The 15,886-nt window shown below is 44.0% G+C and overlaps 1 protein-coding gene across 3 annotated transcripts in view; it reads left to right on the forward strand.

The window, feature by feature from the left end:
- The window catches only part of LOC142013831 (PDZ domain-containing protein 2-like), a 185,458-nt gene that overhangs the window by 98,434 nt on the left and 71,138 nt on the right, over positions 1-15,886 (forward strand). For 2 of the 3 annotated variants that reach the window (XM_074995708.1, XM_074995709.1), the window contains exon 5: positions 1,589-1,756. The exons of the other annotated variant lie outside the window; for it this stretch is intronic. In XM_074995708.1, coding sequence (XP_074851809.1) covers positions 1,589-1,756 — 168 coding nt within the window. The remainder of the gene's footprint in view (positions 1-1,588; positions 1,757-15,886) is intronic. 3 annotated transcript variants of the gene reach the window in all.

Consider the following 15,886-nt stretch of genomic DNA (forward strand, 5'->3'; position numbering starts at 1 on the left):
CAAGAATGTTTGCAACATAAAACATTCCAGGTTCTGACCAGATTTTGTGTCTGCACAATTTCTGTAGATTCACTTTTCAAATTCCTGGGAAGAGAATTTGCTAGACTGAATAATGAAGTACATGAATCTCTGCTTTGTTTCATATTGTAGTCATTCATATTTGAAGATCAGATTTCTAATCAGCCCATTAGAAGAAATAAATTAAGTGGAGTGGGGCTCTATGAGCTCTGTCGGATGTTTGTAGGAAGAAAATGCCACATAATCCCTGGATTTTTCTTGACAGAGATGCAGTGTAATGACAGCCTGCCTTGCCCTGGCCCTATGCTTTGTAATGTTGTTTTCATGGGACATGGCCTGAATGTTCCACGTTCTGGACTGAGTTGACCTGACAGTCTTGTGTGAGGAATTTTCATATGACCACTGTATGAATGCGGTGTAAGTGTGTGTGTGCATTTCTGGGAACACGTAATAATCTGCCTCCTGATATCTCTGAATTCTACAAAATGCAAGAATCTTACCTGCATGGAAAAGTTACATCATTTTAGCAATACTTGTATAATTAAAATGATACAATGTGTAGCTGCTTTTATACCAGCAGAGTTTCTTACCATATTCTTCCTGTATGGGAAAAGGAATTTAATTATACTGGCTGTGTCTACACTAGAGAGTTTGGTCGACAGAAGGGGCCTTTTGTCGACATAGCTCAGGGAGCGACTACACACGCAAAGCGTTCCATCAACAGAGTGTTGACAGAACTCTGCATTTGTCTTGACAGCGTCATCCCTTGGAAATTTGAGGAATAATGCTTCTGTTGACAGAAGTGCAGTGTAGACACTTCTGTTGACAGAGGCCTCTGGTCCACCAAGCAGCCCTGTTTGCAGAGCTTCTGGTCAGCTGTTCTGTCGACAGAGGGCCGGGCAGTCTGGCTGCTGTCTGTCGACAGAGTGGATTGCTTTGTTGATCCGCTTTTGTGTGTGGATGCACATTACTCTCGACAGATGCTTCTAGTATAGTTACAGCCACTGGTATACAATACTATTTGTACTGGTGTAATTGCATCTACATCGAAGGTGTAGCAGTGTAACTATTTGGGGAGAAACAAACAAAAAACCCCAAGCCAACGACAAAAAGCTCCAAATACCCCTAAGCAAAGTAGCTACATCTACACAGTAACTGTAAGTCATGCATAGACCGTGTTGTGTCTATCTCCCTAGAATAGTCCTTGGTCTTTTTTAAACATTTGTTTAATGGTATGGAGTAGACCGTTGTATAATGATTAGATCTTCATAATCCAGCATTATGTGGAACTCTTCTGCTTTTTTTATTCATACATTCTCCTTTCCTGTTCATTCAAAGGGTTGTTGAGCTTCATGAACCTCCAGAATGGGAAAAGGATGTTTTTATTTTTAGAGATGAAACTTAAAGTTTTAGCGTATTGAAATATAATTGGATTACATGAATAAAATGAGTAATTTGCTTGGTTTTTAATCTGTAGAGCAAAAGCGTACTATCAAAGAGCAAGCTTCTTTAGGTGTTTGAATGATACACTGCAAGACACATAAAGTGCATTTTGTTGTGTCCCTGCTAGGAAGGGACTGAAGAGGAATCTCTGAAGTATCCATCTACAAGTTTGCCTGACTTACTTAGTACCTGTTCAGTTCAAGACATCACCTCTTGCACTGATAACAAAGAGAATGAAGAGCCAGAGGATGAAGACGCTAAAGGAGTGAGTGCATCTCCTGAAGCACCGGTTGCCGTAAGTGTGGCTTTAGTAATTGTTTCACTGTTCTTGGTTTTGATTTGTAGTTGTGCCATAATCTGTAACTATTCATCTGTGTAAAAAGTCTTAATTAAACTACCCGTTTGTTTATGTTAAAGTTCTCTACAGAAACCAAAGGTTCTGCTCAACTTGAGATCATGCACTTTGTTCTGCTCTGCTGTGGGATTGTGTAAAGTAGCACTGTATGCTTTTGCGTTGGTTAGCTACCCAGGAGTACAATGTGTTTTTCTGTAGTTATATTACAATCCGTTCACTTTTAAGTGGAACCGAAGAAAGGTCGCTGAAGTGACTGATCTGTGGCATGTTTGTTGCCTTTCTTTTGGTAATCCAACTCTTGAAGTCTTCAAGTAGCCATGTTAGTCTGTAGCTTCAAAAACAACAGGCAGTCCTGAGGCACCTTAGAGACTAATGAATTTATTAGGCCATGAGCTTGAAACTCTTGAAAATCAGGCTCCAAAAGGGCTTTAGCATTGTGACACTGGGTATTTCTAACTTTCAGGTGCTTAGAAACTCACAGGAACAACACTGATTTATGAAGCCTGCTTTAGGCAGCTGGGCTCCCTGTACCGTGGATGAGGGGAGAGAGAGGTGCCTCAGGTTGCTATCCACCAAAGCCAACCCACCAAGTGGGGAGCTGCCTGAGCTGGTAATGGGAGATGCCAGTGGGGTAGGTATGTCCTAAACCTGCCCTCTCACAGAAATTGGCGCCTGCAGTGGTCACGAAGAGCCTCTCTCTGCTAGTGGCACACAAACTGGAGAATGATAGGCATTTCTCTGCCTAACTCGCGTGTGGGGCCTGGGCCTGATCCAGTAGGGATGTGCAGACTAGGGCAATGGGAGGGGGGATGAGGGGCCATGTTCAGGCCCCTCCCCGCCCTGCAAGACAGAAGGAACTTGCCAGCATCTGCCAGGGGGACTAGTGTGGCAGGACGGCCAGCACCTGCCACGGGATTCCATACCCTTAGTGGTGGGGGAGGTGCAGCAAGGCAAATCCAACTCATGCTTCTCCAGCAAGGGTGGACCTCCCTCCCCAACTCCCCATCAGAAAGCAAGCAACACCAGTGGTGGCCCCCTTGTTGTGCCTTCCCCACTGCTGCGGGGAGTGTGGAGGGGATGTGGATTTGTGGGGCGGGGGGCGGGCAGAGGAGTCCACACACTTGCATTCACCTGCAGCGGTGGGGGTGGTGCTGCAAGACAGCTCCTGCTTGCCCTGATCTCCAGCCACACTGCTTCAGGGGAGGGGTGGGACCATCCCTACGGTCGGGGGCAGGAAGCAGGGTAGCGTGGCTAGAGAGCTGCATGAGTGGGTACACCTTGCTGTGCTCTTCCCATCAGTGCCAGTGAGTGCAGAGGGGCGTGAAACCCTGCTGCCAGCGCTGGCCCTCTAGCCCCACTATTCCCCAGGCTGCCTTGGATGGGGAAGAGATGAGGCAGGGCAGGGGCGGGACAGGAGCAGAGAGGCGCAGGGTGGTGATCCCAGCCCTTCCCTGGACTGGGATGTGGCACGTGGCCGGTGGCCCACAAGTGTTCCCCTCACCAGTCACTTCCATGCTTAGAGGTTGCGTAATGCCCGAAAACCACCAGCAGAAGATTAATCTTTAGCTTAGTGTTAGGGTCCTCACCCAGCATGTTAGAGGCCACTCGTTCAACAACTCCCTTCTCCCATGTCTGATGAGAAGGATTTGACCAGCGATGTGCCTCCTCTCAGGTGAGTCCTCTAACCACTGAACTACAGAGGGAATCTCATTTTTTCTCTGGCCTCATTAATATTTAATTATTCAATTATATAACTAAAGTGCAACAACTTTAGGAGGAGAGATTTGTGAGAGGCCCCTCTCAGGGTACCTCATAGCTCCTTCTCCTGCTTCTCAGCTGTTTTGTGCTGAGGTGTTAGGGTATGTCTCTATGTACTGCGTATTCAGTGTGCCCTGATCGATCCTTCGAGTTCAATTTTGCATGGCAAAATCTACCTCTCTGGGCCTGGCCACCGACCGTGTAGTAAGGGACGTTGGTGTGAGCCTGAAGAGACCCAAGCTACGTCTATACGTGAAGCCTACATTGAAGTAGCTTATTTCGATGTAGTGACGTCGAAATAGGCTATTTCGATGAATAACGTCTACATGTCCTCCAGGGCTTTCAACATCGACGTTGCGCAGCACCACATCGAAATAGGCGCTGCGAGGGAACGTCTACGCGCCAAAGTAGTACACATCGAAATAAGGGTGCCAGGAACAGCTGCAGACAGGGTCACAGGGCGGACTCAACAGCAAGCTGCTCCCTTAAAGGGCCCCTCCCAGACACAGTTGCACTAAACAACACAAGATCCACAGAGCCGACAACTGGTTGCAGACCCTGTGCATGCAGCATGGATCCCCAGCTGCTTCAGCAGCAGCAGCCAGAAGCCCTGGGCTAAGGGCTGCTGCACACGATGACCATAGAGCCCCACAGGGGCTGGAGAGAGAGAGAGCGTCTCTCAACCCCTCAGCTGATGGCCACCATGGCAGACCCCGCTATTTCAATGTTGCGGGATGCGGATCATCTACATGTGTCGTACTTCGATGTTCAACTTCGAAGTAGGGCGCTATTCCCATCCCCTCATGGAGTTAGCGACTTCGACGTCTCACCGCCTAATGTCGATGTTAACATCGAAATAGCGCCCAACACGTGTAGCCGTGACGGGCGCTATTTCGAAGTTAGTGCCGCTACTTCGAAGTAGCGTGCACGTGTAGACACGGCTCCAGTCTGCTCCAGAGAGCAAAGGTGATGCTGATGTGTTGACTGTCGCTGTGCTAGTGATGTAGCTAGAATTTGTTCCCTGGTGTGGACCACAATACTTGAGTACTCCTACACAGTCAGGCCCTACGAGTGAGTTAGGTGGAGGCACGCCTATCGTGTCCTGGTGCATGGGTGGCAGACTGACATCCAGATACTGAATGAAACAGCCATGCACTTGCCCAGAAACATTGGCACAAAGGGAACTCGCACTGCAAAAACGTCAACGCTGAATGAGTTAAGGCACCTACAGGATTCGGCAGCAGTCTGGCAGGAGTGTATTGAAGACCAAAGTGGTCTAAAAACAGGATTTGGACACCTGCATGGATCTGGCTTGAAGTTCTTAGCAAGGCAAATGCCCACTGAACTCACTAGAATTTGGTGTGAATGAGACGTTTAGAACTCGGCCCATAATTAAAGTTCTATTCAGATAAATGCTCTAAAGTGATAACCTCGCTTGTATTCCATTAAAAGTGCCATTCATTAGAAGGGCTGAAGTGGATTATTATATATTGCTGCTTATCTGTATTTTGATAGCACCTAGGAGCCCTGATCAAGGACTAGGATCCCGTTGTACTGTGTGTGCAAACACAGAACAAAACTACAGAGCCTTCCCCAAAGATCTTATGGTCTCTTTATAAGACAAGAAAAAGCAGGTGGAGATGGGTGTAAACTTGTTTTCCATAATATTTATAATAAACCTCTGGAAAAAAAACATTCAAAAATTCAATTAATCTAATGTGATGGTCTGCCTGGATTGTTGGATTTTATTTTATATTCTTACATTAAGGAACAAAAGTGTTAAGAACCACTTGCTGACAAAGTAGTCACAAGGAGTTCTGCTGGTGCTGTTATTCACTTAACTCTGTGGCCGTGTCTACACTAGCCCCAAACTTCGAAATGGCCATGTAAATTGACGCGGCTCGCCCCAACAGGGGTCCTTTTCGAAAGGACCCCGCCTACTTCGAAGTCCCCTTATTCCCATCTGCTCATAGGAATAAGGGGACTTCGAAGTAGGCGGGGTCCTTTTGAACAGGACCCCTGTCAGGACGAGCTGCACGGCGGCGAGCCACGTCAATTTCGAAGTGCTGCGGCCGCCCGCATGCTAATGAGGCGCTGAATATGGATTTCAGCGCTTCATTAGTAAACTTCGAAATGACCATTTACGTGGCCATTTTGAAGTTTGGGGCTAGTGTAGACATAGCCTGTATGTGTTATCTCAGTTGGGTTCTGGTCACTTTGAATCCATCCCTGCCCTAGAAGCCAGTCTTGTGAATGAAAACTTGTGATTCTTGAGTTCATAACTGTATAGATTGCTCCTCTATTCAGCAGATTTAAATGCATGATACAACAGTGACAAAAAATACCCCTATGAATTAATAGCAGTGAGTCCGGGACTTCTTTGTAGGACTTATATACTATCAAAACAAAAAGCAGTCAAATAGCACTTTAAAGAGTAGCAAAATAATTTATTAGGTGAGCTTTCGTGGGACAGACCCGCTTCTTCAGACCACACCCATACCAGAACAGACTCAATATTTGTAGGACTTGTGTGGTGGTTTGGTTTGGCATCTAGGGCAGAAGAATGATTTAAAATTGAGATCTTACACTTTCAAACTATGGTAATCTCTTATGAAGTTGTGGTTCTATAAATCACAGGACATTAAAATCAGTAGTTGCAAATCATTCTATATCTGGATTAAAGGACACAATCTCCTAGAATTCTAGTCAATTTCCTAACATCAGTTAAAAGCATTTTGAGTCACTTCACCTTCTCCTGAGTATATAAAGGTCTTGCAAAAGAACAAAGGAGACTAATGGGCAAAGTGGTGAAATGCCTGGATTCTCTCTAATCTTCTTCTAGTAGCCAACTGTGTAAAACTGGTCCAAGGGAGGTAGGATTGTTAAGCTGATAGTGTCTTTTAGGACCAAACCCTGGTATGTTCAGGCCAAGAAAGAAGAAGAATTCTCTCTTCTCTTATCCAGGAAAGGGTGCAGAACATTTTTGCACCTAATCTTTGACTGATATTCCAGCGGCAGGATTGCTGCAGCTAGCCTCTGTGTATGGACTATGTAGCTTCAGACCCACAAATTGCATCCAGGCCCTGCACTCTCTCCTCAGTGGGCTTTCTGCAGCCTACCAACTAGTGCTGCTCCCTGGTGTGCAAGGTCTATGTATGTTCTCTCTCTTCCCTGCCTCTCTGCACTGCAACACAACACTTGTTCTACAGAACTCAGGGTCTCCCATATCCTTTCAAAGATTTGCTAGTATTTGAGTCTGAATTTTCAAGGCATGGAGGCCAACCGGATGTCAGTATGACTTGATTCCTAAGCATACGGCCCAGTATAACTGTATACATTGTTGAAGAATTTCTACAGACATAGCAATGATTTGTTTTCCAGATTTGGTAATAACCCTGTGATTTAGTCCCTACGGTAGTATAGGCCAAATAAAAGTACAGTCAGATATCAGAAACCTATGACAAACACATAGCAAGTGTGCATCTCCTGCTCTCAGGGTTTTAAGCTATATCTTTTGCTGTACTTAAGTGTTGTAAAAGGGCCATGATTTACAGATGCTGACATAAAAAATGTGAATGAAATCTAACGACCTACTTAATAATAGCCATCTCCTATTAATTAAAAAAGTTTCTGCAGATGTACAGTGTTACAAGTAAAATGGCAGTGGCCTTGGAGGAGGAAGAATGATGTGCATTATTTTATGAATTTCTGATGCACCCTATTACCCTGCTTGATATTGTCTTGCCTGACTGCAAGAAGTTAAATGAAAGGGTACTGTTGGATGGTAATAAATAGGAAATTTTTAAAAATGGCAAAAACAAAGTACCAAGAGTCCTTGAGGAAACCCATGGGGGGGCTGTTAGTTGGAGAATGCCTGTCTAACTTCAGCTGGGCTGGCAAAGTTTACTAGAATCCGGCACGTCCATGGATATCTGCTTTACCTCTACAGGTATCCATATCTGAGGATGTGGATGCAGATAGCAGCAGATCATTCTTGCAGATGCAGATACCAACTTTATATCTACACAGGACTTTAAGGTTTTCTATTCTCAGGTCTGAGCCAAGGATTACAGGAGATCTTAAAACTTTCAAGATGTTGGTGTTCTAGGGAAGAATAGGGAGTTGAATGGGCTTTGTCAGCTGCTGGGAGAAATACTGACAGACACACATGCCAAGAATGAAGGGCAGAAGGTGTGCAGCAGGGAAATCTGTTCCTGCCGGCCCAGAGATGGTGGTAACGGGGCCGGGACTGAACAGAACTTATTTCAGCAATCACGGAAACAGGAAGATTTAGGTAAGGGGATGAGTATGTGTCAGTCTTAGGCTATGTCTACGCTACATGATAAAGTTGATTTTAAGGCAGTTAACTCAATTTTACAATGTCACTGTCTTCACTAGGTCGATTTTAGGGAGAGCTAAGGTTGGCAGCATTACGTCCGCAAAATGAGTCGTTATAGTGCCAAGTTTGAATTTACAAGGTTGTATTAATGCTAGTGTGGAAACAGCGTTTATATCGACTTTATTGGCCTCCAGAGGTGTCCCCGTATGTATTCCACAATGTCTGTCAGTTGCCCACTCTGCCTGCTTCCATCTCCACTGCTCTCCAAGTGCATAGGAAGTAGATAACTTGGAAGCCCATGAATTTGAATTCGGCATCAGAAAGCCCAGGAAATTGAAGTGGGCACCTGGGCCCATTCTGAATTAATATCTTTACTATCAGCGCGACGATTGTCTACCTATGGAAAATACAACCCCAACATGGGGCGATGGCTGCTTCCCTGCATAAGATATAGCAGGAGAAGCCATGATTTTTTGTCAGTGCTGGCCCCAGCCCCTGCCCCACAGCACCACGTGGTGTCTGGGCTGTGGGGTTCGTGTGTGTATGAGAGGTCGACAAACTTACTTTCTGTCGTTCACATGTGTACAGGGGCAGTCCCAAGCGCATGCCTGCAGTGCAGTGCAGACCATGCTGCCAGACAGCACCATGTCCTGGGTTGTGTGTGGTGAGGACTCCAAAGGAGGGAAAGATTTTTAGGGTCTGGTTGTTGCGCAGGAGAAGTCTTCCCCCCCGCGCCCCCCGCAGCTAGGATTTTTGGGGGCTGGCTGTCTTTGCTATATTTTCAGTGGGGCAGCACACACCAGGGGGCTAGCAGACAGCCAATGAGGGGACCCTGTCAACAGGTCCCTCAACTATACGCCACTGCCGGAGAAAACCTCTGAAGGGACCGCGTCAAGTGGGCCCTCGGCTTCCACTCCCCATAGCGTGATCCATTGTACCAAAGCAAGCTTCGGGAAATTGACTTCCTTTCAAGAAAGCGCTCTTTGTTTTCAGTGAACTGAATTGTTTCCATTATTATTTGCAAGATGCGTCAGACCATACATACTGTGCTTCCGGGGTGGGGGGGGGGGAGTAGCTGAGGGACCTGTTGAGGTGGCACAGTCACCTCGGTGATCCCAGGGCACAGTCATTCTGGCATGTGGGTATGACAGTCCCCTGTGTGGTATACTAGTTGGCTTATCACATAACAGTCATGCCATTCTGGCCAGGCAGGGGTGGTTTCAAGGTGAGGCAAAGTAGCTGAGGGACCAGTTGACATGACAGTCACCTGGGTGATCACAGGGCACAGAGTCATTCTGGTATGTGGGTATAACAGACCCCTGTCTGGTGAGCTAGTTGGCTAATCACTCAAAAGTCATACAAAGGGAATAATAATAATAATTAATAATTAATGTGAAGGGTTCTTTCAACAGGGAAAAGTAGCTGAGCAACCAGTTTATATGGTTCCATCACCTTCTGAAGCCAGCCTATTTGGTTTTCTTTTGCCTGGGATTCCCTACTTTTCCTTCTGAAAAAATGGCTGTTTGCTTTCCATGGGAGGGGAATGAAGGCAATGCGATGATGGAAGATGCAGTATCATACCCACAACCATTTTGTGTGGCCTTTTTTCCCCCATACTGCAGCAGTGAAAAAGCCCAGAATGCTGCAAGTCTGAGGGAACTTTGGGACAAGTTCCCATAATGCAGTGCTCAATGTTTGGCAATTGAGCGTGGCAGCACTAACTCGACTTTGTGGGGTTGTGAAGATACTCAAATATGAATTTAGAAAACCCAGTGTTATAAAATCAAATTTAAGAAAATGGAATTTATATCATAGTGTAGACATAGCCTTAGTTCTGTTTTAGCACGTTTCTCTGTGTGCCTCTAGTCTCTTTCAGCTCTGGTTATGTTAGGAGTTCGTGTAATAAAAATAGGTATTGATGTGTCGCATCAAAATAACTTAAGTAATAAGTTTGAATTTAGGTTTGAAAGATGCTGCAAAATTATAGGATAAGGGTTTTGGTAAACATTCAGCATTGTCCTGTCTGTGCTTCCATCAGCTTCAACAAATGAGGTTAGTTCAGGGCTGACCACTTCAGAAAATCACACCCTTAATTATAACCCCACTGTATAACTATCAATGTGCAGCAACTAGGTGCAGATATACTGAATGAAACAAAGTACTTAGTAAAGTACAAATTATATTGTTTTCAGGGCACATTGCCGTTCCGTAGGATATTTTTGAGAATTGAAAAACCTGATGCAGCTTGCTTGTGCAAGGTCCATAGTGAAGGTGTGTTGGAATTCAAAAGGGTGTTGCCAAATGTCAAAGCATAGCCATCGGAACTGAACCGAATCTGGTGGTTACTTTTTTTTTTTTTAATTGTTCGTGTGCTGGATCGCCAAGATTTTCCCTCAGATTTGGGGGATCTTGCTGTCTTAACTTTGCCTTCAGTATTGCTGGCTGAGAAGTAGCAGTCTGGAAGAAGCTCTGTAATTCACAAACAAAGAGCTCAGTAGCACTTGGAGACTAACAGAAATATCACTCTTGTGGCATATTTAAAATCCAAGCATTATACTGCACTAATATAAAGCTTTTATAAATACAGTTTAATTGGAACTCTTTTATTACCCATCCTGGCAGCCCAAAGGCCCATTTAGCATGAAACATCCCTTCAAGTTCTAACATCAATAAAACGTGTGCCTCCAGGAAGAAAGAGGATTATATTAAAACCCTGAAAGTAAATTTATTTCAGTGTTGGTTCAGCCAAAAAGTTCTCTATATTTGTAAAATTCTAAGGTGAGGCTGTGTTGCATTGAATTGCCTCAGTAGTTACAGAGAGGTAGCTGTGTTAGTCTGTATCGTCACAAAACAAACCAACAGTCATGTAGCATTTTAAAGACTAAGAAAATAATTTATTAGGTGATGAGCTTTTGTGAGGCAGACCCACTTCTTCAAATGTTAGAACTTGAAGGGATGTTTCATGTTAATCTGTGTATATTACTTTTACGTATTTGTATGTAAGTGGGGAGGGACGGATAAAAATATTACCATTTGGTGTGTGTGTCTGTTCATATCTGCTAAGGAAAGTCTACCATATTCCTTGCCCTTTAACCTTCTGCTGTGTCTTCTATTGGTAAAAGCAAACATGACCCAGAAAATATCACTATACCTTTAGCAAAGATTTCAGCTTTTGGTGATGATTTTGGCTCCCTCAGTGTTTAGATGCCCTAAATTGAGACTACTTCATGGAACTCGATTTTTTTTAAAAAGGTGGTTGCCTGGAACTTTCTGACAATCTGACCTGTTAAAGCATCATTTTTTTTTGGTGTTATGCATTGCTAGGTATGCCTCTCTATTATCCAGAATATTTTAATATCTGGCAACCTCTCGGTCCCGTGGCTGCCGGATATTAAAGATTTTCCTATATATTACCTTATCTTGTATAGCTTTTTTCACCAATAGGTCTCAAGGCATTTTATAGCATCCCCATTTTACAGACGGGGAAACCAAGACACAGATTAGGAAAGTGATTTGACCAAAGTCATGTAGCATGCCAGTGGCACAGCCCCAGGAAAATACTGTTCATTTGTGCACGTGTATCCCACACACCTATGATTGTCCCATATACTGGCACTTAGATCACTTATATGTGTATATGAGACACAAAATCCAATCCTCCCATGCCACAGTCTCTGTTATCGGTGGAGAACCAGTGAGTAACCAGGCCCGGCCAGAATATGGTTGTGGGGAATCCACGTGAAGTCCTGCAAAGATCACTTTAATCATTTTGGTGTGTGTGTCTCTCTGCTGCTTGAGTCAACATCTGCAGCAGTGCAGAACGTTTCCTATAGTCTCCTGGCTGTGCAGCTGCCCTGGAAGTGGCCAGATTACTGGATCCGGAAAATGCTCCCAGCTGTGTGACTGTTCTGTTATTCTTTCCTAACTTTTGGTAAAGTTTGCTGCTGCCTTAAATGCTTGCTGTGACTCCAGGTTGCAAACATGCTGGATACAGAGATCGCTGTGGCCTGTGGAGATTGAATAATCCTGCTGTGATAGAAACAGGATGTCATTTGTTAACGTTTAAATGCCTCTTATGTGTGAATTGGGTTTCTTTAATCGTGCCAAAACTCACCTTGCGATTTTGGCAAGGTGTGCACCCGAAAGAGGGGTAAATCAACCTGTTTTGTAAGCGTGCAGAGATGAGTTCATCCCAGTTCTTTATTTGAGCCTAAGGAATGTTCAGTCATTTCCCATTGTGAGTCTCTCTAGACCACATATGTAATTACCTCTAGCTGTGCGAGTGTAGTAAGGAAGAGGATAACAATGCCCTAAGTTTAAAAAAACACACGAGGGTCAAAAGTTTTTCTAAAAACACTGGAGTTGATATTTCGGAGAAAGCTTTAGCACTGCAAGGAAACAGGAAGCAGAACTCAACAATTAATCATGTTTGTGGGTGGGTCGGTGGGGCTTTATGACTTAAAGGACTCCAGTGTTCAGTCCCATTAGAGAATGCATTCTCAGAATGCCTCTGAAATCCAACTGTAAATGGGATTGCTAGATCCAAGAATCTTTTTATAAGTAATATACTTTACACCAACGAGGATTCCTGCAGCACCTTAAAGGCTAAAAGTTATTTGGGCATAAATTTTCATGGGTAAAAACCACTCCATGCATCAGCTGAAGTGGTTTTTACCCACAAAAAACTTATGCCAGAATAAATCTGTTAGTTTTTGAGGTACTACAGGACTCCTTGTTGTTTTTGTGGCTCAGTTAACACAATTACCTTTCTGAGACTGTACACTGCAGAGGATTTTGTTAGGTGAAGTAGAGAAAAGATTTGGGGTCAGACTGTGGCCCGCCCTGGCAGAGAGAGACTTGGGCAGGGTTATAAGGAGCCACCCCACGCCAGCACAGCTGCAACTCCCGTTATCTTCTGCAGCAGAGGTTTCTCCCTTAGAACATCTCCTTGGACATTTGTCACCCCAGACAGCCTGGTCCTGCTCCTTCTTAGCATCATGTAGCAGAGTTGCCAGGTTTGAATGCTATACTCTTTTTGAAGCAGGCAGCTGGTGTGTATCAGGTTACTGCAGGAGGTAGCGCGCCTTCCTGAGGTGCAGCAGCACCTCCTCATGTGCCAAATCAGCCCCCTTCATCATGCTTACGCAGCGCTGTGACTGTCAACAGGGGTCATTGCGAATACAGCAAAGGGGGAAACCTACATTCTTAGGATGGCCAGAGTGAAAATCTGGACAAGAGATGACTGCAAAAAAGTTTAGGGGGTTTTGCCTTGCTCATGTGAGTATCCCCAGAGCAGCCAAGTAATTTCAGCCGGTGCATCACATCACGTGAAGCTAAAAGGCTTCTTTTCTGCTGTGACTCCAATGACTGCAGCTGACACAGAGAGCATATATAATCACACAGGGGAAGTGGCATGTGTGAGAGAAGGTGACAAGTGAGAGGTGGGGGTGTCTAGGTGACAGGCTGTCTGACAAGATGTGGTTTGCACTGTGGATGAGTTTGAGAACCACTTGGGAGACATTAAGATGCCCTATTAAACTTCAGGAATTACAGCCATTGATTCTGCCACGTAAAATGTTTCTTTGAAAATTGGCACAATAATGGAAAATTACTTTGTCTGCAGTGCAGGGTCTCCATATCCCTTTCCTTTTGTGAATGAGATTGCTTTCCACAAAGCGGCAGATGTGGTAACCAGCTATTTCTCTCTTGGCCACTTGGATAACTGCCCAGGTTTGGTGGAAATGAACTCTCTTTAGCAACTTAAAATAACCTCCCCATGACATTAGAATGAAACAAATACAATCATGGCCCTGCAGACTAGTGGACGTGAGCATCAAGATAATAAAGGCACCGGGACTTTGAGAGTTATCATTAATGTTGTTTCTTCACATCTGCAGATTGTTTATCCCAACATTCTTGTAACTGTATACAATCCAAACCTAGCTGGGATTGGTTAAATTATATTTTAGACGTGCTGTGCTTGAAAAAAATACAGTCTATGTAATATGTACGTAAGGCATTAGATCCTCTATTTGGGTCTGAAAAAGACACTAGATACCTAAGTATTGCATATCATGCGGTCTACTTAGTAAGATGCAGTGTCTTTAAACTACTTCCAAAGATTTATACCAAAAATATCATGGGAATACACCCTCCAATTGTTGGCTTTGATAGTGTGAGATCTTCTTATGTTCTCAGCAGAGTTATTTATACCTCGTGACTGGCAATAAAGACTGTTTCCTTTGTTGTTCTCCCCTCAGTATGTTAACAAAATGTCCCCCCCACCCCAAAATAGAGAATATAGCTTTGTTTTGTTGTTATATATGAAATCACAATCTATCTTAAACAAGGGATATTTTTAGAGAAAATCATTACAAAGTATATACACAAATAAGCAGGCTTCCACACAGCTTGAATTCCATGTTTTGTTTACCAGGAACCAGCACCTTCTTGGATTTCTGTGCAGAGCCATCTAGTGGTTGAATAACATACTGCATACAAACATATATTTATCCTTTCTAACATTGTCTTCAAATCCTGAATACGGAAACAAAAATAGGGCAGGAGTGTTATGGGGTTTTTGAGCTTTTCAAAAATGTTTATTGTGAATTGAATTTAGTACAGTTCAAAAGCTGTTTAAGGCAAGGAAGTGTGTTACGGGGCAGAAGAAAACAAAGCTAATCTAAAGCTGGGTGAGAAATCTGTTTAGCTGGATGGATCTCATTTTCTCTAGGGCCAAGAGGGAGCCTGTCAGTGGTGGCCTTCCTCTGAAGATCTGCTGCAGTAGAGACGAATGGCACAAGCAATTTCCGGTGTTTCTATTTAAAAGGATGTTGCCAAAGTTGTTAATTTTAAAAGTTGCTTTTTTCTACTTTTAATAGTCACTTGAAAGCATGGAAATGAAATCTGCTTTTCTGACATAATGCCCTAACCCTGAGAGCCATGCCGCATGGGTGAGTCTGTGGTGCCAACAAATAATGCCATAGGCTTCAGAGGTCCACCTGGCCTGAATAACTTTGTAGGATCTGGAAAGAAAATGCTTTCCCTTTCTCCCATGGAACTGGCAAATTGTTGTTATAGGTTTGAGTAAAAGTGCTACAGTTCTGACACTGATTTCCAAAGAACTCACTGAAGCATTTGTTAGAGAAAGTTAGCCCTCTATATATTTTCCCATGTGCGTTAATCAACTACACCCCAAATCCTCTTCACCTGAGGTGCTGTGTAGCCACCCTCAGGTATCTAGATATGCTGTAACTGATCTTGTGCTTGAATGCCAGGATGCATTTCAAATGCAGAGTTTGCATATACCTAGCTAGGTGCAACCTGAAAGTTTTTCCCTGGAAGAAATACAGAGATTTAGTAAACTGAAACCAAAAATTGGGATCAGTTTGCACCTTTCACAGTTAAAAGAAGTGAAGCATCATAATTCTGTCCCATAGACACGCTGTTGAATGCAGACATTCAGTAAAGCGATCACAAGGAGTCCTGTAACAACTTAGAGACTAACAGGTTTAATAGGGCACAAGTTTTTGTGGGTGAAAGTGGGTTTTACCCATGGACGCTCATGCCCTACTAATTCCATTAATCTCTAAGGTGTGCTACAGGACTCAGGCCGTAGCTACACTACCCCTCCCTTTCGGAAGGGGAAGGTAAATGCAACTGTTCAAAAATGCAAATGAAGCACTGATATGAATATTCAGGGACTCATTTGCATAATGGTGGCCACCCAGGAAGAAGGGTGCTTAAGAAATTGGGGCACCCTTTTAAAGGCACCCCAGCTACATGGCTATTTTTTATTTCGAAATCAGCACTTTTTGTAGGCTGGGTAGCTGCCATTATGCAAATGAGGTGCTAAATATTTATATCAGCACCTCATTTGCATTTTAACAGCTGTATTGACATGCCCTTTCCGAAAGGGAGGGTTAGCGTAGCCACTGCCTCAGTGTTTTTACAGATTGAGACAAACACAGCTA

This window comes from Carettochelys insculpta, chromosome 5 (genome assembly GCF_033958435.1).
Source record: "Carettochelys insculpta isolate YL-2023 chromosome 5, ASM3395843v1, whole genome shotgun sequence".
NCBI lineage: Eukaryota > Metazoa > Chordata > Testudines > Carettochelyidae > Carettochelys > Carettochelys insculpta.